General features: G+C 43.4%; 1 protein-coding gene across 7 annotated transcripts; it reads left to right on the forward strand.

Annotated features, from left to right (window-relative positions):
• Positions 1-3935: 3935 nt before the first annotated feature.
• Znf26 (zinc finger protein 26) lies at positions 3936-21118 on the forward strand. 7 transcript variants are annotated; one of them, XM_004844050.3, is made up of 6 exons: positions 3937-4224; positions 5023-5197; positions 6891-7036; positions 14443-14569; positions 14944-15039; positions 19322-21118. In XM_004844050.3, the coding sequence occupies exons 4-6, from the start codon at positions 14470-14472 to the stop codon at positions 20689-20691; spliced, it is 1566 nt and encodes a 521-aa protein (XP_004844107.1). In that variant the 5' UTR covers positions 3937-4224; positions 5023-5197; positions 6891-7036; positions 14443-14469; the 3' UTR covers positions 20692-21118. The 7 variants fall into 7 exon arrangements, with proteins under 7 accessions (XP_004844103.1, XP_004844107.1, XP_004844108.1 ...); XM_004844051.3 differs by lacking the exon at positions 5023-5197; XM_004844049.3 differs by lacking the exon at positions 3937-4224 and having other exon boundaries at positions 4382-5197.
• Positions 21119-21164: the final 46 nt, after the last annotated feature.

Here is a 21164-nt window from a genome sequence, read left to right on the forward strand (position 1 = left end):
TACATCTGTTTCCCCTGTACTGAATAAAAAGTGCTGCAAGCTAGGGGGCTTTTGTCTTTGCTGCCCAGAGTTGCACTGATCAGACCCAAAGCTCAGCTTCTTCTCAGTCTCATTTTTCTACCTTTCCTGTAATTCGCCCTGTGCTGCCACAGTGGCTCACAGGAGACCAGGACTCACTGCAGAGGTTCTGGTAATGTCCCCTTTGTCAGGTAAAAGGACCGAAAACCAAGACCAGACCAGGCCACAACAAGCCTTTATTAGGAGAATAGATCTGCCGGGCTGTCTCTGAACAAAGGAGAGACAAAAGCAATATGGCCAGGGCAGGGAGAGTCTTTTGTAGAGACTGGGGTGGGGTTTGTAGGGGCTGAGGTGGGATTGAGTGAGGTAATGACTAGGGAATGGAGGAGCCGGTGATGTCACTAGATGGTAGGAGGGGAGCAAGTATTAGGTTACTTTATAGGTGGGAACAGGGGCATGCTGGGAAGAAGGGTTTATTCTTTGGTGGAAGCAGCCATTTTGGGATTATGTCACACAGGGGAGGGGGCAAGGCACCATAGGAAGAGGGCAGCTACTATACATAATAGCTGCTGAGGTGCTGGGAGACCTATCACCCTTCCCCTGTTCCCTACAATCATACATGCTATAATGTCCACAGCAATACTTGTCTGTCTTCTCTCAGCACTTTCTGGCTCTGGAACTTCCGCCTATCTTTTCCTCCCTGCCAACCGGACAGGGACTTGCACTCAACTATTTCAGCCACAAGATAGACATTGCCCCTGGAGACAGTGACTTTCCAATCTTAGTACAGGCTCACACTCACAATGCTGAGCTCCTTTCCTGATTCATCTGATAATAGGCTTAGAAATAACTTCAGGAATTGGGGCTGGAGTCACAGGCATAACTACTGCAGCCCTCACCTACCAGTCATTCTCTCAAGAGTTAACCAATACCTCAGAAAGTATCTCTAATTCTATAATTGACCTACAAAAAGAGAGTCTGCAGTCACTCTTCAAAACCACTGTGCCAGGGGCCGGTGATTTAGCTCAGCTCAGTGGTTCCGCCACCTGCCTTGCAAGTGCAAGGTCCTAAGTTCGATACCCGGTCCCCCCCCCCAAAAAAGTGCAAGTTATAAAACCACTGTGCCATATACTTCCTAATAGCAGAAAAAGGGGGTACCTGTATCTTTCTCAGGGAAGAGTGTTGTTTCTGTGTTAACAGATAAGGGGGCATCCATCAGGCTTCAAAAAGTCTCTGAGGCAGAGATGCCAAACTCTGGGAGCAATCCCAAACCAGTGGGTTTTGGAGTTTCTTCTGGGGTGGCTGGACACCATGGTTTGCCCCTCTGCTTGAGACCTTGGTCCCCATCTTCCTGTTGCTGATGTTTTGCCCTTGTCTGTTTAGGTGCCTCACAGAGCTCCTCCAGGCAGAGGTTCAGGCTCTCACAAGTCAGTGCGTCAACTATTGGTGAGAGGCCACCTAGACTACGACCCTGTAGCTACTAGTGATACCCTCTGAGGCTATGCCTGTATAAGGGCACCAAAGGGAGGAAATGATGAGAAAATAATGCACAACAGGGCAGGACTTTGTCTGTTCCCAAGCCCCACCCTGTATGTTTTTTCCCATAAGATGTTCTGTTCAAGCAATCTAACAGTTTGAGCTGCACGATGCTCCTACCTGATGTTCCAAGGTGTTCTGTTAACTCTGCCCTTCGGCTTCTGTGAGTATGCTTCTCCAGTATGTGGCTCCATCTCCCCACTCCATAGATATCTATATAAGGTTGCTTCCATTCTTTCTTCGATTTGGAGTACAAACTCCTCTGAGTCTGCCAGCATAATAAAAAACTTGGTTCCCTCCATCTCTCTCCGAGTGTTGCCCTCAGTTTCTTCACCTCCAGAGGACTTTGGATAGCTGTAACACTTGGCTGTAACATAGAGCTGTACTACTTGGCTGTAATGCTGAGCCGTCACACTTCATTGTAACATATTAGCTGCCTATAATAACACTATGGGCTGAGGGCTCTAGGCACTCAGAGTTCCGGAGGGGTGAAGGCCTTTGGAACACAAAGCCTGGAGCCACTATCAGAGTTACATTTTGCTGATTTGTGATTTCTGTCCAAATTGAGCAAAAGAACGCTTGATTGGCATCACAGTGAAAGTTGAAAGTCATTTAATAATATTTATCCTTGGATTAGTCAGAATACATAAAAAAGAGGCTTTCTGGGCTTGGTGTAGCATACCTGTAATCCCAGCTACTTAGGAGCCTGAAGCAGGAGGATCACAAGTTTCAGACCATCCTGGGAGGCTTAGTGGGACTGTGCTTCAAAAAAAAAAAGTGTGGAGCAATAGCTTAGTGGTCTCTGAGTTCAATCCCCAATACTGCTAAAAAGAAGGGGGGTGGGTGTTAACTCAGGTTTGGAGTTTCAAAGGCATGTTGTCCCAGTTGGCTGAATTCACCACGTTGGTGAATGATGTATGGCAGTGGCAAGAGTGTATGCTGAGGCAAGTGTCACAGTTCAGAGATAAGTGGGGCTGAGATCAGACTTTTATAACAATGCTTTGGCAAGAACTACCAAGCTTATTGAGAAGTATTTCAGGAGAGCACACTCTGAACTCAAGGGCCTCCCAGCAGGTCTTTTTTTTTTTTAACTGCTGACTGAACCCAAGGCCTTTCCACTGACCTACCTTTCCAACCCCTTTTTATTTTTATTTTTTATTGTGAGACAGGGTCTTGTCAAATTGCCAGGGTGTGTTTGAACTCTTGGTTCTCTTGTCTCATTGTCCCTAGTGGTGTGATTACAAGTGTGGACCACCATGCCTGGCTCTTCCAGAAAAACTTAGTCTTTGTCCAGTGTGGTATTTCCTCATTTCATTAAATGTATAATAGCAAGCCTTAAAATTCTTTTTTCAGGCAGAAAAGGCTTTTCGATTTTGCTATTTGTAGTTTTACCGCATTGTTATCATAGGATTGTTCTGTTTTGGACCAAGAATGATATGTCTCCTGTTATTGATGTGCCTCTATTTATTTCTCTTCACATATACTAGTTTCTTCCTTCTGAAGTACTGATTTCATGCACTGATAATGCAAAATTGTTGTTTAATGCTATAGCTTTTAGTCTTACTGTAAGGACATTTAGAGGAGGATATAGAGATGATGCAGGACATGACCTGAGCGGCTGATGGTTGTGCATTTACCATAAGCTTACCATATGCTATGTGCTTGCCCTTATGAAACTATAACATGCACTTGCTATAACCCCCTAGCCCCTTGACCTTTTCCTTAATCCAGAAACAAAGGCTAAGACCCTGATTGTCCGAGATCACACCAATTAGTGAAACAGTTAATTGTAGAAACCAGCTTACGCCTATGAGCACAGGGGTCCCGAAGCGTGGGAAATCCAATAGCTGCCTTGAAGCACGCTATTGTAAGGCAGCTAATTCTCCTGCATTCACACAATTAAAACTTTTGCTTCGCCCTACTTTCACTCGACTTCCTCATTCTGTGCTGGACCTAACTTCTTTCTTTGCTAGGGGCCATCGACTGAGAGCCAGTCGCACCCCACTTCCATATTCTCCCCCCGGAGTGGAGATGAGGGATCGGGAGACTGGCAGGAGAGAAGACAGGAAGTCGTTGAAGACCCTGACCCCTCAAAGACCACCCGTCTGACAATACAAAATGTCCTTTTTTGGCAATGCCTTTTGGTCTCAGTCCTCTCTTGTTCACAGTAACATCTCAGCACGCCTGGGCCCCCTGCACCGGCAGAGACCCTATGTTGACTCTTAGCACTGGAGCTGGGTGTTCTGGCTCCGTGGATCGAGCCACCCTTGAGAAAGGAGCGTAGAAACCTGAGGCCCCGCACCAGACTCGGAGAGGACCGCGTCACTCTGCGGTTTCCCGCTCAGCGTGTGACACACGGAGATGACGCACTTCCGGCGCGCAGCTCTCTGGCTCCTTCCCGTCCCCTACACGGTGCTGTTTCTATCTCCGAGGTCGTCACCAGCGCGGTAGGAGGCTCTTTGGCTGTGCCAGTGTCCAGACTTGGAGAGTCTGGACCCAGTTAGGCCCGGCCCACGGTCGCTTCAGTGACTCCGAACCTGGCTGAGTCCCGGTGCTGAGCCTGAGATCGGAAGAGTGGAGGCGGCGTCCCTGCGAGCGACCCCGCCTGCACCTTTCCGGTCCTGGTGGCTTGCTGCGATGGCTGTCAGCTTCCGGACAGCTTCGTGCTGGGTAAGTAGGGTTTTCTCTCGCTTTTCAAAAGTTGACTCCACACCTTGGGTGGCCAAGTTTATCCCTGATGCCCATAATCTCTGTCCATATCTGATGCCCCCAAACAAGAAACGTTCGTTTTGATATATATATATATATATATATATTTTTTTTTTAGGTACCGGGGATCAAACTCGGGACCGTGTGCTTGCGAGGCAGGCAGCGGAACCACTGAGCTAAATCCCCGACCCCTTCGTTTTGATATTTTTTGTGCTGTGTCTTTATACTTCGTTGACCGCTGTGGGCTCAGAATTCTCAGATTCTTTCTTGAACACTGACCTTCCTTGTGCCTTATGGAGACCCTTAGGACTTTTTGGGGGGATATTACTCTCTTCCTCTTTCTTATGTTTGTGAAAACACTCATTCATTGTCTTTCTTGTGTGTGCGGGCCATGAGGCTGGTGCTAACGATTGGAAGATAAATGATGTTTCCTTGTTTTAGAAGAGCTGTAGTCTGACAGGAAGGGTAATTGAGAAAGCAGCAGGCACAGTTACAGGTGAATGGACAAGAGGCAAGACAGGAGCTCAAAGGTACAAAGGATAAATGAGCAGCTTGGGCAAAGGTAATGGATCGCTGGAGGTTTTTAAATGATTGATGAACTTGAGAGAGGGGAGATTTCACCCTGCTGTGATTGCCGAGGAGGTAGTAAGATTTCCTGAGGCTAGGAACACTGTTATATTTGCTTCTGCAGTTGCAGTGCGCAGTGTAAAAACTGGATACAGTACAGTGTATATGGGTTAAAGGAACTTAAATTCACAGAAGCTCAGAGTGAGTGTGACCAACTGAAACGCTGAAGAGGACCGAGTTGAAGACTCAGGATAATGACAAGGAAAGGACCTGTGATGAAGGGCTGGAGTGCCAATGAAGTGAGGAGTGGGATTTCTCCAAAATTTAAGAACTTCATAAGAGCCATGATATGAAGTGCTACAAAAAGGTATCTGTTGAGACAAAAAGGTATTGGTTGAATTTGTGAATGTTTAAATCCTAGGAAATTTTTGCAGAGCAGAAATTTTAGGGTGGTGTAGATTTTTATTTATTTATTTATTTTGTGAGAGGTAAAGGACGGTTGCAGAGTGAGTTATGTGAGGCTGTAGATAGGATGAAAGAAATGATTAAGAAGAGTACATCATTTTTAGACAATCAAGTTAAAAAGAAAAATTGGGATGTCAAAGGGGAAGGAATTTCAGTGAGGTGGCCTGGGAAATAGTTAACCTAAAAAAATCAATGAGCTCTTTGTTTTAAAACAACTGTATAGAAGTACAATGAGAGAAAATAACACCACTTACAATGGCAATTTAAAAAAAATTATTCTGGCTATTTGGGAGACTGAGGCAGGGGTATCATAAGTTCAAGACCAGCCTGGGCAACTTAGCAAGACCTTGACTCAAAATAAAAAAATTGAAAGGTTGGAGATGTAGCTGAGTATCAGGCTCTGGGTTCAATTCCCACTTCCCTCCCAAAAAGTGAACAGAGATTACCTAAGTAAAAAACACGTTAGGGCTGGGGATTTAGCTCAGTGGCACTGTGACTGCCTCACAAATGCAAGGTCCTGAGTTCGATCCCTGGTACCAAAAAAAAATAAAAAACAAACCAAAAATTAATGAACAATATTAGCTACCATTGTTGGGGAGGCACTCGTTTAAGCAGTTCATGTGTGAAGTATTTCAAATCTCAGGAGTGTGTTTTGTACGTGAGGAAACTAGGAATGTGCCCATGGTCCCAAACTTGTAAGGAATACCAGGAAATTAAGATAACAAAGCTAGGATTTAGCCTCAGGCAGGTTGTCTGCAGAGTTTGTGCTTTTATTGGCTGTCAGCACCTAAGAGATGTTTTAACAAATGTAAACAAATTTTCCTTGTTTTAGAGTCCATGGGTTACTAGAGTCCTAGGTCAGAGTCCCAACTCTGGGGCTTCCAACAAATCAGGTGTGGCCACTCCAAAACCAAAAGAAGAAAATAATAGTAGAAAGCAGGAAAGAAACTTTATAGTCAATGTAGCCAAACCAGGAAGACGAGAGGAACAACCTTTTCAGCCCTGTCTTTAAGAGCTCCAGAATTATGTGGGGAACATGGGCAAGAAGTATGGATGATTAAGCAGTCTTAGTCAAAGTGTGGTCTGGTGGATCATTATGTCGGGGGCCGGGGGGGGAGACTGCAGGAGAGAATGACCAGAGAAAGGACAAGTCCAAATGAAAGCAGAGATGCCAAGCTTTTTATCCTGTTTTTAGTCACCCATTGTAGACCTAGCCAAAGAGTTAGTGCCTTTAGTACAAGCAGCTTCTAAGACCTTGTTACATGTATTAATATAACAAACATTTGTTAACAGTTGTTACAGTTTGTATCATAAATGTGTCTTAGGGGCCCATGTGTTAAAGGCTTAATCTCCAGAGTGGTGCTATTGGGAGGGACCTTGGGGGAAGTTTTATGTCGCTGGGAACATGGCCTAGAAAGGGACAGTGACATTCCTGCTCCTTTGATCTTCTGCTTCCCAGCCCTGAGGTGAGCAGTTTTGTTCCCCAACATGTTCCTGCCGTGATGCATTGCCAGAGGCCCAAAGCAAAGGGGCCAACCAGTCAGGAACCAAAAGCTCTATAACTGTAATGAAAATAACCCTTTTCTCTTTATAAGTTTGTTACAGTCATGGAAAGCTTACTACTGTTATGCCAGGACATTTTCTAGAGCATGCAGGGGTGATGACGACTGACAGAGTCTGACCACAAGGAGGATAACAGGCAACTCTCAGAGGAGCATCAATAAACAAAAAGTTGTGAGTGGTATGTGCATAAAGGGGAGGCTGGGTGGTTAGTTTAGATGACAGAATCAGGAAACCCTCTCTCAAGGATCATTCAGATAATCTGAATGACAGTGTAATAATCATGGAAAGAGGATGTAGGTGAAGGAAACCACATTCCAGGCCTTGGAGGAAGCTAAGGCTTAAGCCTTTAGGCAGGAACTAGAAGGTTCCTTTGTCAGGTGGAAAGAAAGCCTGAGTGCTGAGGGAGTGTGGAGCCCTAACCTTAACCAAGGCCAGATTGTGTTGGCACTTTGTGTGAGGTCAAGAACCATGCTGGAAAGCCTTGGTTATTTTATTTTCTTTTGAAATAATTTCAGTATCACAGAGAAGTTGCAAAAATACTAGTTGAAACTACTCTGATATGGAATAAAAAAATGTTCTCTATGCTCTTTGTCCAGATTTCCTAGTTTCAATTTTGCCACCATTAGTTTTCTCGTTCTTTGTTTATGTATGTGTACATGTAAGAGCACACACGCTTAGCCTCCTTTCTTCCTCCTCAGACTCCGCCATTCGAGTCTCGTATCCCTCCACTTTGCAAACTGGTTTTGTCTTCATACGTCCCACCTCCATGCTTTCTCCCTTCTTTCTTTCCTTTGTTTCTCCTTTTCCTCCCCTCCCTTTCCCTTTCTTCCTCTCTTTTCTGTTATTTTTATTGTCACAAATACTGCAGGAATATGCTCATAGTATAAAAGACTCCTTCCTCCCATTTTACTTCCCAGAAAAAACTACCATTTGCTTTTCGTTGTGCAGCCTTCTTGTGTTATTCTTCTGTTTTGTGTATAGGGTCATGTACGTAGGGATCTACTCTATGTTTTAATATGAGAATAGCTTTATAGCTTTTCTGTTTCTCTTTTGTGGTATTAGGGATTGAACTGAGGGCTTTCATGCTGAGCTATATCATCAGGCCTTTTTAAAATTTTTTATTTTGAGGCAGGGTCTTGCTAAGTTGCCCAGGCTGCTCTTGAACTTGCAGTCCTCCTGCCTCAGCCTCCCAGAGTGCTGAGATTACAGGTGTGTGCCACCATGACTGCTTGCCTTTTTTTTTTCTTTTTAATATAATTTTAATTGTATTCTCCTTTTTTGTTTTGTTTTGTTTTTCAGTACAGTGGTACCTCAGTTCCCAAATTTGATTCTATGATTCTGATCACACACTGAGTTGAACAAGAACTGAATCAAATTTGATGGTTAGGTTCAATGTTGACCTTATGGAGAAATTTGATTCAGTTCTCATCCAGTTTTGTTTGTGGAGAGAATTGAGTTCATGATCCATGGTACCCTTGGACTAGGGATTGAACACAGTGTATGCTACTATACCTGTTAATTGCATTCTTCTTTTAGAAAATGCTGTGACACACCCTGAGCACTCCTGGCTCAGTAGCTTAGATGGTTTCTATCTCAACAGTTTCTATGGGAAACATAAGGTGTTAGGTTTACTATTTCCCTGTACATTTGTTTTGGTGGTATGGTACATTTGTGCTTGGGGACATTCCTTCTAACACTTAGTTTGTTTTTTTTTTGTCGGGGGGGACTGTACCAGGGATTGAACTCAGGACCTTGCACCTGCAAGGCAGGCATGGTGCCACTGAGCTAAGTCCCAGCCCCTAACACTTAGTTTTCTATCCTACAGTATAAGTAGACCACATCTTATTGAGCTGTTTCTCCACCAGTGGGCATTTAAGTCTGGTGAACCAGCTTCCCTGTGTCCTGCCTGTGAGTCCCTGTCCCCACCCCAGCTGGTAACCTGTACCACCGGAAATCTTACCTTTTTTGCCCTCAGATGTAAATCGCAGCTGACATTTTCTTTCTTTCTTTTTTTTTTGACATTTTCTATTCCTTTGACATATAAATATGTTTAAATTTGTTAAAATAATTGAATAAATTACTTTAGAGTTTAATATGTGGTCAGGTAGAATTTCAGGTTTGCTTAATTCAATATTTAAAAAAAGTATTAGGGTCGCTCAGTGGTAGGGTGCTGGCTAATCATGAGTGAAGCTCTGGGCTTAATTCCCAGCACCACACGCATGTGCTCCTGCACACACACAACCCCTAAACCCAGCTTAGGCCAGTTACTGTGAGCACACCTATAGTCCTAGGTACTTGGGAGGCTGAGACAGAAAGAACACTTGAGTCCTAGAGGCCAGCCTGGGGAACACAGCAGGGCTCTAGCTTAAAACAGCAGCAACAAGAATAAACAAAACAGGGGGCCGGGGATTTAGCTCTGGTTCCGCAACCTGCTTTGCAAGTGCAAGGTCCCAAGTTCGATCCCTGGTACCAAAAAAAACAAAAAAAAGAATAAACAAAATGGGCCTGGGGATTTAGCTGAGTGGCACCACACCTGCCTTCCAAGCTCAAGGTCCTGAGTTCAATCCCCAGTTCCAAAACAAACAAAAAATAAAATAAAAGATTTGTTTTTATATAAATGGTATCATAGTAGATCATTGTTTTGCAGTTTGCCAAAATATCTCTATAGAATGAATTTATTTGTATTAGTTATTTTCCTATTGGAAATTTATGTTCATTTTATTTTTGTTTTTTCTTTCTTTGTATTGTTTTTTTGAGACAGAGTCTCGCTATGTAGTTTAGGCTGGCTTTGAACTCACTATGTAGCCCAGGCCGGCCATGAGGCCTTGAACTCTTGGGGATTCTCCTGCCTCAGCCTCTTGAGTGCTAGGATTACAGGCATGTGCAACCACACCCAGCTTATGTTCATTTTATTACTACTACAGACTTTGAGACAATGAACACCTCTACACATATATAAATATTTCCTATTTCATTAGTTTTTAAAGATTTTTTTAAGGAGCAGTTTTAGGTTCACAGCAAGATTGGGAAAATGGTATGGAGATAGCACATGCATCTGCCCCCATACCTGCATAGCCTCCCTATTTTAAATATCTCCCACTGGAAGAGTATGTTTATTGATCACCCCAAGTCCATAGTTTCCATTGGGATCCACTCTTACTGTTGTATGTACAGTGGATCTAGGCAAATATTCAGTAACATGTATCTACCATTATCGTATCATAGAGAAAGTTTTTTTTGTTTTATTTTGTTTTTTTGTGGTTCTAGCAGTTGAAACTAGGGCCTCATTTATGCTAAACAAGCTACATCCCGCCCCACCCCCTTTGTTTTGAGACAGAGTCTCACTAAATTGCCCATCCTGGCCTTAAACTTGCAATCCTCCTGCTTCACCCTTCTGAGTAGGTGGGATTGCAGGTATACGCCACTATGCCCAGCTTTATACAGAATAGTTTTATTGTCCTAAGAATCCTATGTTGTACCTGTTCATCCTTTTCTACCCCTGGCAATTCCTGGTATTTTTACTGTATCCATAGTTTTGCCTTTCCTGGAATATCAGAATTAGAATCATATATATTCAGAATGGCTTCTTTTACTTAAATTATATACTCTTAAATTTCTTCCATATCTTTTTTGTTGCCTGATAGCTTGTTTAGTGCTGAATAACATTCTGTTGTCTGCATGTGCCACAGTTTATGGTATTTATCCATTTACTATTGAAAGATGTCTTGGTTGCTTCCAAGTTTTGGCAATTATGAATAAAGCTGCTATAAACATTCATGTGCAGGTTTTTTTGTGGACTCAAGTTTTCTTCTGAATAAATTCTTAAGGATTTTAATTATTGGATCTTTTGGTAAGAGTTAGTTTTGTTTTTAAAAAAACAAACTGCCAAACTCTCTTCCAACATGGCTGTATCATTTTATATTTTCACCAGCAATGAATGAAAATACCTTTTGTTCTTTCATGTGATGAACCTTTGCCCTGCAGGTTTGACATGCCTGTGTTACAACAAAGATATTTTAAAATGAAGGAAATTTTATGTTTTATGTACATAAACTATATTATATATCCTATATGTGGGGCTGGAGATTTAGCTGAGTGGTTCCACCACCTGCCTTGCAAGCGCACGGTCCCAAGTTCGATCACCGGTACCAAAAAAAAAAAAGTCTTCTTATCCTATATGTGGCCCACGACAATTTCACTTCACTCATTTTAGCCTAGGAAACCCTGGTGTGTCCAACCTATGGGCCATGGGTTCTATCCTTACCAGCATTTGGTGGTGTCCCTGTTCTGAATTTTGGCCATTTTTAAGTTTAATGAAGTCCAGCTTATTAATTATATTATTGTGGATTATACCTATAGTGCCATATCTAAAAGGTCAGCTAAGCCCAACATCATTTAGATTTTCTGCTCTTTTCTTTTAGAAGTTTTATAGGTTTATATTTCACATTTATGTGTGATCCGTTTTGAGGGTTTTTTTAATAGTTTTTTTTCTTGATACTGGGAATTGAACTCAGGACCTTGCATTTGCGAGGCAGGTGGTGGGTCCACTGAGGTAAACCCCAGCCCTCATTTTGAGTGTTTATGCAGGGTATAAGGTCTGTTTCTAGGTTCATTTCTTTTGTTTGTGGATGTCCAGTTGAAAAGACTTTTCTCCATTTTTCCTTTTCTTTTGATTATTTGAGATAGGGTCTCACTATGTAGTTCAGGCTGGTTTTGAACTCAGGATGTAACTCACCATAATCCTCCTGCCTCAGCCTTCCAAATTCTGGAATTATAGATGTGCACTACTATTCCCGGCTTCTGCATTGTTTTCCCTTTGCTCTTTTTTCAAAGATCAGTTGACTGAGTATATTAATGTATGTTTTCAGATTTCCTGTTCTATACCATTGATCTAATTATTCTTTCCTCAATACCAAATGTCTTGATTATTTTAGCTTTATAGTAAGTCCTGATATCAGGTAGTTTTAGCCCTTCAACTTTATTGGTTTCCTTCAATATTTTTTTGGCTATTATATCATCTTTACATGTATTCATCTTTACATATAAACCTTAGAGTTAGTTTGTTGAATCTATAAAATAATTTAATGTGATTTTGATTGGGGTTGCATTAACTCTAGATTAAAGGGGGAAGAATGGATATCTTTTTTGGGAGGGTTACTGGGGATTGAACTTAGGACCTTGTGGTTGCGAGGCATGCATGGTGCCACTGAGCTCCATCCCCAGCTGAAGAACAGATACCTTGACACTGTTGAATCTTCCTACCTGTGAACATGGAATATCTCCATTTATTTAGTCTGTCCACTTTGCCTTGACTTGCCTTTTCTCTTCTCTTCTCTTCTCTTCTCTTCTCTTCTCTTCTCTTCTCTTCTCTTCTCTTCTCTTCTCTTCTCTTCTCTTTTCTTCTCTTCCTCTCTCTCTCTCTCTCTCTCTCTCTTTGGTACTAGGGATCAAACTTGGGTCCTTGCGCCTGCAAGGCAGACAGCGGAACCACTGAGCTAAATCCCCAGCCCTCTTTTCTTTCAAGAGAAGAGATTTCTTTTGGCTCCTGGTTTTGGAAGTCCAGACACTGATTAGTTAGCTCTGCTGTTGTGGGCCTATAGTGAGGCAGCACACCTTGCAAAAGTATGTGATATTTGGGCTGGGGATTTAGCTCAGTGGTTTCGCCGCTTGCTGTGCAAGTGCAAGGACCCAAGTTCAGTACCAAAAAAAAAAGAAGAAGTATGTGATATTTCTTTCTTTCTTTTTTTTTTTTTTTGATACTGGGGATCAATCTCGGGTCCTTGTGTTTGTGCAGCAGGCGGCGAAACCACTCAGCTAAATCCGCAGCCCCCCCCCCTTTTTTTTTTTAAGTTTTTATTATTTATATTTGGAGCTCTGGAGATTGAACTCAGGGCCTTATGCATGCTAGGCAAGCGCTCTTTCTGAGCTACATCCTTAGCTCTTTTTATTTTGAGACAGGATCTCACTGAGCTGCCTAGACTAGGCTCAAATGTCTTCCTGCCTCAGCCTCTCAAATCATTTGGGTGATAAGCATGTGCCACCGTGCCCAGCTCTTTTGTTTTGAGTCGGGGTTTTGCTAAGTTGCACAGTCTGGGCTCAAACTCATGATCCTCCTGCCGTAGGCTCGCATAGTGCTAGTGATACACTGTGTGCCACTGGCTAGCTCACTATGAACATTTTTGTACTTGAGTTTTGGTAGATGTGGCAGCTTATTTCTGGTAGGCATATACCAGGATTGTCAGCCTTACCAGTTTTGACATTTGAGGCCAAATAGTTCTTTGGTGTACCATCTTGTGTACTGTCAGATATTGAGCTGCATCCCTGGCCTCTGTCCATGTAGATGTCAGTGGCAGTGTGACAACTCTTAAGTGGTTGCAGACATTGTCAGATGTCACCTGAGGGTAGGGAACAATCCCTTGCTCCCCATTGAGAACCATTGAGCATATGTTTACTTTGGAGAGAGATTTGCCTTTTAGTTTGGTTGCTATAAGATTTTAGAATAAAAATTACTTTTTCAGGACTTCACTTTTAGGAAATGTTCTGTTCTTTCCCTAACATGTTCTCTTTATACTTTATTTTTGAAAGTTCTTTTAACCATCTGCTTAAATTTGGGCCTTTTTTTGTAACTGATCTTGCTTTTTAATGGTAGTGTTTTCACATAGGAACTCCCATATGTCTTCATTTCTGGAAAGTTTTCAGCTTGTTTTTCTTCAAACATTCCCCTATTAGCTATCTTACTTATATCACTCCCCTTGGTTATTCTCCACAGGAAAGACAGGTGTATTCTGAATCTGGCCCTCTCCTGCTCCCCACCTGAGCCCTGTCTTAGGTCTGAGATGTTGCAGTACCTGGAGCTTATTGGTTTCTGCCTATGTTCTACATGGTGCATCTCCTGTGCGTGGGGAGTGCAGGTTATCTCCTGTGTATCTATTCTTGTCATTGGACACAAAGAAACCGGCTGCATTTCTGAGTTCTCCTGCTGTTCATTTCCAGCCCCTTCTGTGGCTCTTTAGATGTGAATGTGGTACCAGAGCCATCTTAGACTTGAGATACCCTGGGAGTGGAGACCCTGCCAGCCCAGGTCCCTTCGGACTCTGGCAAGTAGGAAGATGAACTCTTTTGTCTTATACAGTGTTGTTCTTCCCCTTGTTACTCACAGGTTAACTGTCATTATGACCTCCTGATTTTCCCTTTCCACTCCATCATCTTGGGGAACCCATCATATGTGTGTCAGTAGAGCCAAGTCTAGACCTTCCTGAGAATTTTTCTCTCCAGTTCTGTACAAAGTAACTCCGGTCTGTTTTTTGTACACTTGCATGTATATGTGTTTGTTTCCCTTTACAAAACTGAAAGTGTGTCAATAACAAAATAGGATTTTACTCACCATGAAATCTTCAGAACTCAGAAGAGTGTCTGGCATGCAGAGGCTCAATGATTGACTGATTGATTGATTGATTGATTGATTAAATTCTTCTACAAAGTAAAAGCTGAGCCAGGCACAGGAGATGCTGTGGAGGGATGTTTCTCTTTCCCATATCACTTCATGTAATCTCATCCAGTTGAATGGGGTATGTGTTATTGCAGGGATTGTTGTCATTCAAGGATGTGTCCATGGAGTTCTCCTGGGAAGAGTGGCAGCTGCTGGACTCAACACAAAGGCACCTATACAGGGAGGTGACCCTGGAAAACTACAGCAACCTGTTATCAGTGGGTAAGTGCCACTTCCCTACCTACCTTAGACCAAGTCATGAGGTGCCTTCTCCTTTTCTTTCATTGACTTACCCTGGGTCCTCAAAAGTGTTTTATGACTATGAACTGGAACTTTAGAGGTCATATATTCTTGGTCCCCATGTGGCCCTTACCTCCTAGTTGTAATCTTTCGCTAAGTACCAATGATCAGGGGCTTTTTGTTTTTTGGTACCGGGGATGGAACTCAGGTCCTTGCACTTGCAAGGCAGGTGGTGGAACCACTGAGCTAAATCCCCAGCCCCCTTTTTTTTTGATCAATTTTGTTTTGTAGCTTCTGAGCCTCTAGTCTCATCCCCAGAAGCTTGGCCCATGTCCTTTGTGATTTTCTTTTCACAGGGTATCATGGTACTAAACCTGAATTAATCTTCAAGATGGAACAAGGAGAAGAGCCATGGATAATAAATGCCAAAATGTCCACTCCAAGCTGTGCAGGTGGGTGAGTGATGGGGAGGTAAACTGGCTGCTCCTCAGGGTTTGGCCCCATACAGTCTGCACAGAAGCTCTGGAAAGCCCTTGGATGGGTGAGGCCTGAACTCCTTGCATGCTGGACTCTCCTTCCTCCCCTGGCTCTGAGAGATGAGTGTGGTACTCCTCCCTGAGCTCTGCTCAGAACCTGCTTTCTAGGTTAGTTTCGTTGCTTCCCAAGGTGAGCAAGACCTTCCAAGGATTTCTTCTTCCTCACATTGGTGCAGTTCATCCCCCCTCTACTTCCTTTACTTTGATTTCTCCTTTTGCTCCCACTGTTAAATTGCTTAGATACAATCCACGGTCCCACACCTGGTGTATGTGTGTCACTGAGTGATTTTTGTGCACCTTCACTTTCCTTTTGGTTTGTCCAAAGGGGTTTGCTTTCCATGCTCAGCCTGTGGAAACTTCTGTGTTTTAACTGTTGAAAGGCTCTTCCATTCTGAAGATTTAAACCTTCTCCCTATTGTTTTTATACCAAAAATAATATCCTCCTCTTCTGTTTCTTCTGAACTTGGTCTTGATATCTGCAATAGAGCTCCACTGTGCTTTCAAGACTTCATTCTGGCATCAGAAATGGGAAGAAACTTCCTTCCAAAGACAGTGTTCTTCCCTAGTTCCTCAGTGTGTGTGTGTGTGTTTGTGTGTGTGTGTGTGTTGTTGAGGACTGGAACTCAGGCTTCACATGTACTAGGCTAGTGCTCCCCACTGAGCTACACCCCAGCCCTCATTTCCCCATATTAATGTTGTTACTGTTGCATGTAGGCCTGTATCCTCTGTGGCTTGCTTTGGGATCCTGTCTCTTTCCTCTTCTCTGATATTTCTACTGCATCTGTTTCGGTTAGTATTTTGTCTTTTGAAATCTGACACCACTTGTCTACTCAGTTGTTACCCACGCTTGATTGCTGTTTTCTCTTACCTGGAGAGTTTAGATTCTTAAACATATTTGAGAGCTCTCATTTTCTCCTTAGCTGTTGCTGCAGGATGTTTCCAAAAAGCACAGATCCTCAAATTCCTGACCCCACTATAGCAAAATGATAAGGAATTTGTATCCTCAAATGACAGTTATATTCCTTAGGTAGCTCTGCAGTACCTTCTTTCCAATTGTCCAACTTTAGAGATACCTGTGTGTCCATGAGGTATGATCACCCCTTCCCAAAAGGGAGCAGAACATGCTGTCATTCTGGGCCAGAATCCAGTTTCAAGGCCTTGTATGTGTGTGGTGCTGTCCAGCACAGATAGATGAAGCCCTCATGATCTGAGTCAAATAGTATGTTTCAGATATGCCTAGTGTTGGAGAAGGAACTAGGAAATTATAAGGGAGACAGCTCTTTCCAGAAGGGAAGAAAACAACTGTTGTTGGCTCATTGCATGCTCCTTCAGAAAAAGATCAGGAAAGACCCTTGGCCCTCACCCTGGCATAGTTTCCTTGCTGGCCAACTTGATAGCATCTGGCATTTTTCTTGGAGGAGGTTTCCTTTCTGTTCTCCTCTGTGGCTTAAGCTGAGATGAACTTTGAGAGAGCACCTGTGCCATGGGCTGCTTCTTTAGTTTTAGCAGTAGGCCACTCCTGTGGCAGTAAGATTGCTTCTTGTTTGTTTGGGGTTTTGTTTTTGTGTGTGTGGGTTTTTTTTGGTACCGGGGATCGAACTTGGGTCCTTGCAACTGAACTTGGGTCCTTGGGCTTGCGCAGCAGCTGGCAAAACCACTGAGCTAAGTCCCCCGCCCTTGTTTGTTTGTTTTTGAGACAGAGTCTTGCTATGCAGTTCAGGCTGCCCTTAAACTTGTGAAAATCGTCCTGCCTCAACTTCCTGAGAGCTAGGATTACAGACATTCACCACTCATGGCTTCAGTTTAAAGTCTTTAGGATTGAAGATAGGGCTGGGGTTGTGGCTCCGTGGTAGACCACTTACTTAACATGCCTCAGGCCCTGGGTTTGATCTCCATTACACCCCCCCCCCCCACACACACACGTGGAGTTGAAGAGTCATAGATTTACGTGACCAGGCTTGGTTTCCTTCCAAGCCTAACAGTCTTTGTTTTGTGGGGTTTGCCTTGTTTTTATTTTCTAATCAATTCTGTGAGGCCAGTAATGCAACCAAGAGTTATCCAGATATGCTCTTTAAGTCCAAGAATCCTTTCTTCTGGTTGCTAATCTTACTCATCTCTCATGTGTGAGTTTAATGACCTCACTGTCAGCAACCATAACCTGCACCTTCTCACCATTGTCGGGCTGAGGTTGTTTAGGAGGCACAGAGGAAGTAGGGAAGCTCCTAAAGGGTAACCACGTGCCACTTCATTTTATTTATTTATTGTACTGGAAATTGAACTAAGGGCCTTTGCACTGACCTACACCCCTCATCCCCTTTTTTAATTTTTTGGGACAGGGTCTTACTAAGTCATTAAAGTGGCCAACATGGGCTCCAACTCATGGTCCCCCTGCCTCATGGACCCCATGTTTTTGGTTTTTTTGTTTTAAGATCCCATGTTCTTGACTGTACCTACCGAATGCTCACTAGGCCCCTGCTTCTTTCAGTCTTTCCTTTGCCCCTGTTTACCATTAGAGTCGGCATGGGAGCACTCTTTGGGCCCAAAGATGGATGTCACCTGCCCTGAAGTACATATTCCCTGGGTGGCCTTATCCTTCCTTCCCTTAATGGTTTTACTTTTTTTTTTTTGGTACTGGGGATCGAACTCGGTTCCTTGTGCTTGCACAGCAGGTGGTGAAACCACTGAGCTAAATCCCCGGCCCATGCTTTTACTTTTTAATCCTGCCTTTCATTGAGAGCTGAATTCGGGTCTGACTGCTTATATGTCACTGGCATTTGGGTGTTCATTATCAGACCCAAGACTACAGGCCGTCCTTGGTGTTTCTCCAGCATGCCTCCTTGCCACCTCGCTGAGTAATCCACCTCACCATTGTAGTCTAACTGTCCCTTCTCTCAGCTCCAGACATGCAGCCTGAGTCATTAGCACTCCTTGTTGGGCGGCTGGCTACAAAGGCTTTCTAGTGTTTCTCTGCCCTTTTATTATTTATTTTTTACATAACAACCAAACATCTTTTAAAGAGAAATACTGATTGGGATCTCCTCTAAGATAAAGTGATAACATTTATGTTCAGTGGAAATATTTTCCTGTGGCCTTGCACCATTTGTAACTTGTTTTCCTCTGTTCACTCCATGGGTCCTGGCTATCCCAGACCTTCTTTGTTTCTTAAACCTTTCCAAGCAGCCCCTCTTGTTAGGAACTTTCTGCTTTGTGTTTCATCTGTTTGGAGTGTTAACTTTCATAGCTTACTCACTCTCCTTAATGTCTCATTGTCCCCAGACCTACTTATTCTGTGTCCTGTAATTCAGATATAAGATACGGAATGGGCCTTTAAATGCAGGGAAAATTTTTAAATAACTGTCTTTTATGGAGCTGAGGATTGACCCAGAACTGAGCAACATCCTCAGCCCTTTTGCAGTTTTTAAAATTTATTTATTTATTTTTATTTTTTTGGTACCGGGGATCAAACTTGGGATCTTGGGCTTGCGAGGCAGGCAGCAGCACCACTGAGCTAAATCCCCGGCTCTGTAGGTTTTTACTTTTTTTGGTACTGGAGATTGAACTCGGGTCCTTGCGCTTATGTAGCAGGTGGCGAAACCACTGAGCTAAATCCCCAGCTCGCTCTGTAGCTTTTTTAAATTTAGAGACAGGGCCTCTCTAAGTTGCTAAATTGCTCAGGTTGGGCTAGAATTCACAATCTTCCTGCCTCAGCTTCCCAGAGTACTGGGATTATAAGTGTGAGCTGCCATACCCAACTTTAAAAACCCTTTAAAAAACATTTTTTGGCTACCATTAATTCACTACCAGTTTCACAAGGGGAGACCTAGTTTGGTTTGATTCAGAACCCTTTCTCCCTGGTTGGGCACTATTTCATTTGAACTCATGTCATAGGCCTGTTACCCAAAACAAAACAAAAAACTTAGGGCCGGAGAGTTAACTTAATGGTTCCAGTGCCTGCCTCAAAAGTGCGAGGTCCCGAGTTCAATCCCCAGTACCAAAAAAAACCCCAACTTATTTCTGCTTTTTTGGGGGGAGGGGGTACCCTGTGGATTGAAGCAAAGGGCCTCACACATACGATGCCAAGTGCTCTACCACTGAAGTAAAACCCCTATAGGTATTTTGAAAGATCTTTAAATTCTGTATCAGAATTTTAAAACTATGTTTGGTTTTGGTTTTCTGTTGTTTCTTTTCCTCCTAAAAGGTTGGGAAGAATGGTACCAGAAAAATCAAGATGAGCTTGAAAGTGTTGAGAGAAACTATGTATGTAATGTATTTGGAAAACTTCATCTAAGCAAAACCCATGTTCCTTCAGGACAAAAGCTCTATAAGTATAACACACATGGGCGAAGTTTGATGAAAATCTCAGGTTTAAGCAGAAATTATATAAGAAAGAATCCTGATAAATTTCGTGGTTATGAGGAATCATATTTTCTGAAACATCAAAGAGTTCATCATGTAGAAAAAAACTGTGTGTGTAATGAATGTGGGAAAGCTTTTCGTTGTAAGTCACAGCTCATCGTCCATCTCCGAATCCATACTGGGGAGAGGCCTTATGAATGCACTAAATGTGAGAGAGCCTTCAGTGCCAAGTCAAACCTTAATGCCCACCAGAGAGTTCACACAGGGGAGAAGCCCTACTCGTGCAGTGAATGTGGGAAAGTCTTCTCTTTCAGGTCGCAGCTCATCGTCCACCAGGAAGTCCACATTGGAGGGAAGCCCTATGGGTGTAGTGAGTGTGGCAAGGCCTACAGTTGGAAATCTCAGCTCATCTTACACCAGAGAAGTCACACAGGAGTGAAGCCCTATGAGTGTGGTGAATGTGGGAAAGCCTTTAGCTTGAAGTCCCCATTTGTTGTACACCAGAGAACTCACACTGGAGTGAAACCACATAAGTGCAATGAGTGTGGGAAGGCCTTTAGGAGCAAGTCCTACCTCCTGGTTCACATCCGAATGCACACAGGAGAGAAGCCCTACCAGTGCAGGGACTGTGGGAAAGCCTTCAACATGAAGACACAGCTTGTGGTGCATCAAGGTGTCCACACGGGAAACAACCCTTATCAGTGCAGTGAGTGTGGGAAAGCCTTTGGGAGGAAGGAGCAGCTCACTGCTCACCTGCGAGCCCACGCAGGAGAGAAACCCTATGCGTGTAGTGAGTGTGGGAAGGCCTTCAGCAGCAAGTCCTACCTCGTTATTCACAGGAGGACACACACTGGGGAGAGGCCCTATGAGTGCAGCTTGTGTGAGCGAGCCTTTTGCGGGAAGTCACAGCTGATCATCCACCAGAGAACGCACTCGTCAGAGAAGCCCTATGAGTGCAGTAAGTGTGAGAAGGCTTATCCACGGAAGGCGTCCCTTCAGATTCACCAGAAAACCCACTCGGGAGAGAAACCTTTCAAGTGCAGTGAGTGTGGGAAGGCCTTCACTCAGAAGTCTTCCCTCAGTGAACACCAGAGAGTGCACACGGGAGAGAAGCCGTGGAAGTGCTCTGAGTGTGGGAAGTCCTTTTGCTGGAACTCAGGGCTTCGCATCCATCGGAAAACACACAAGGGTGAGATGCAAGTGATGAAGTGACTGTTGGAAGCCTTCTCATAGGAGCGGACATCCCAGAGGCCTGTGAGGCTGTACAGAATTACAGGCAGGATGTGCTAAAAATAGACTCACACCAAGGAAGCCAAGTGGAGAGAGCAGTTGTCTGGGATGAGTGTGTGAACACTGCCAGTGGCCAGGCACACAGGAATGAGAAGTGAATATGCCAAGCATAGGTGTCATTGTGAAGATCCAGGATGTTCATACTGAGGTTTACTAAATCAGGGAAGCATTTCCCTTAGAAAATATGTTTCATGGAAAGCTACATTTCAGATCTGAAGCTATGTTTTTTTATAAAATAGTGTAAAAATCTTAGATATGAACATTTGACTTTTCCATGATGTGTAAGGTTTTTCATTTTGTTTTAATATGTAAATAAATAAAACCACAAGGAACTTATTCTGAAAATGAAGGTATTGTGTGGTTTTCCCTAATTAACACTGAATAACATCTTCAAA

Source organism: Heterocephalus glaber, unplaced genomic scaffold (genome assembly GCF_053883595.1).
Source record: "Heterocephalus glaber isolate CG9 unplaced genomic scaffold, H.glaber_assembly_v1.0 deba00001687, whole genome shotgun sequence".
Lineage (NCBI taxonomy): Eukaryota > Metazoa > Chordata > Mammalia > Rodentia > Bathyergidae > Heterocephalus > Heterocephalus glaber.

Coding starts and splice junctions, on each gene's coding strand:
- Znf26 (XM_004844046.3), top strand. CDS start 4,192: ATGGCTGTCAGCTTCCGGACAGCTTCGTGCTGG. Junction 4,225..14,442: donor TCCGGACAGCTTCGTGCTGG/GTAAGTAGGGTT, acceptor GTGTTATTGCAG/GGATTGTTGTCATTCAAGGA. Junction 14,570..14,943: donor CAGCAACCTGTTATCAGTGG/GTAAGTGCCACT, acceptor TTCTTTTCACAG/GGTATCATGGTACTAAACCT.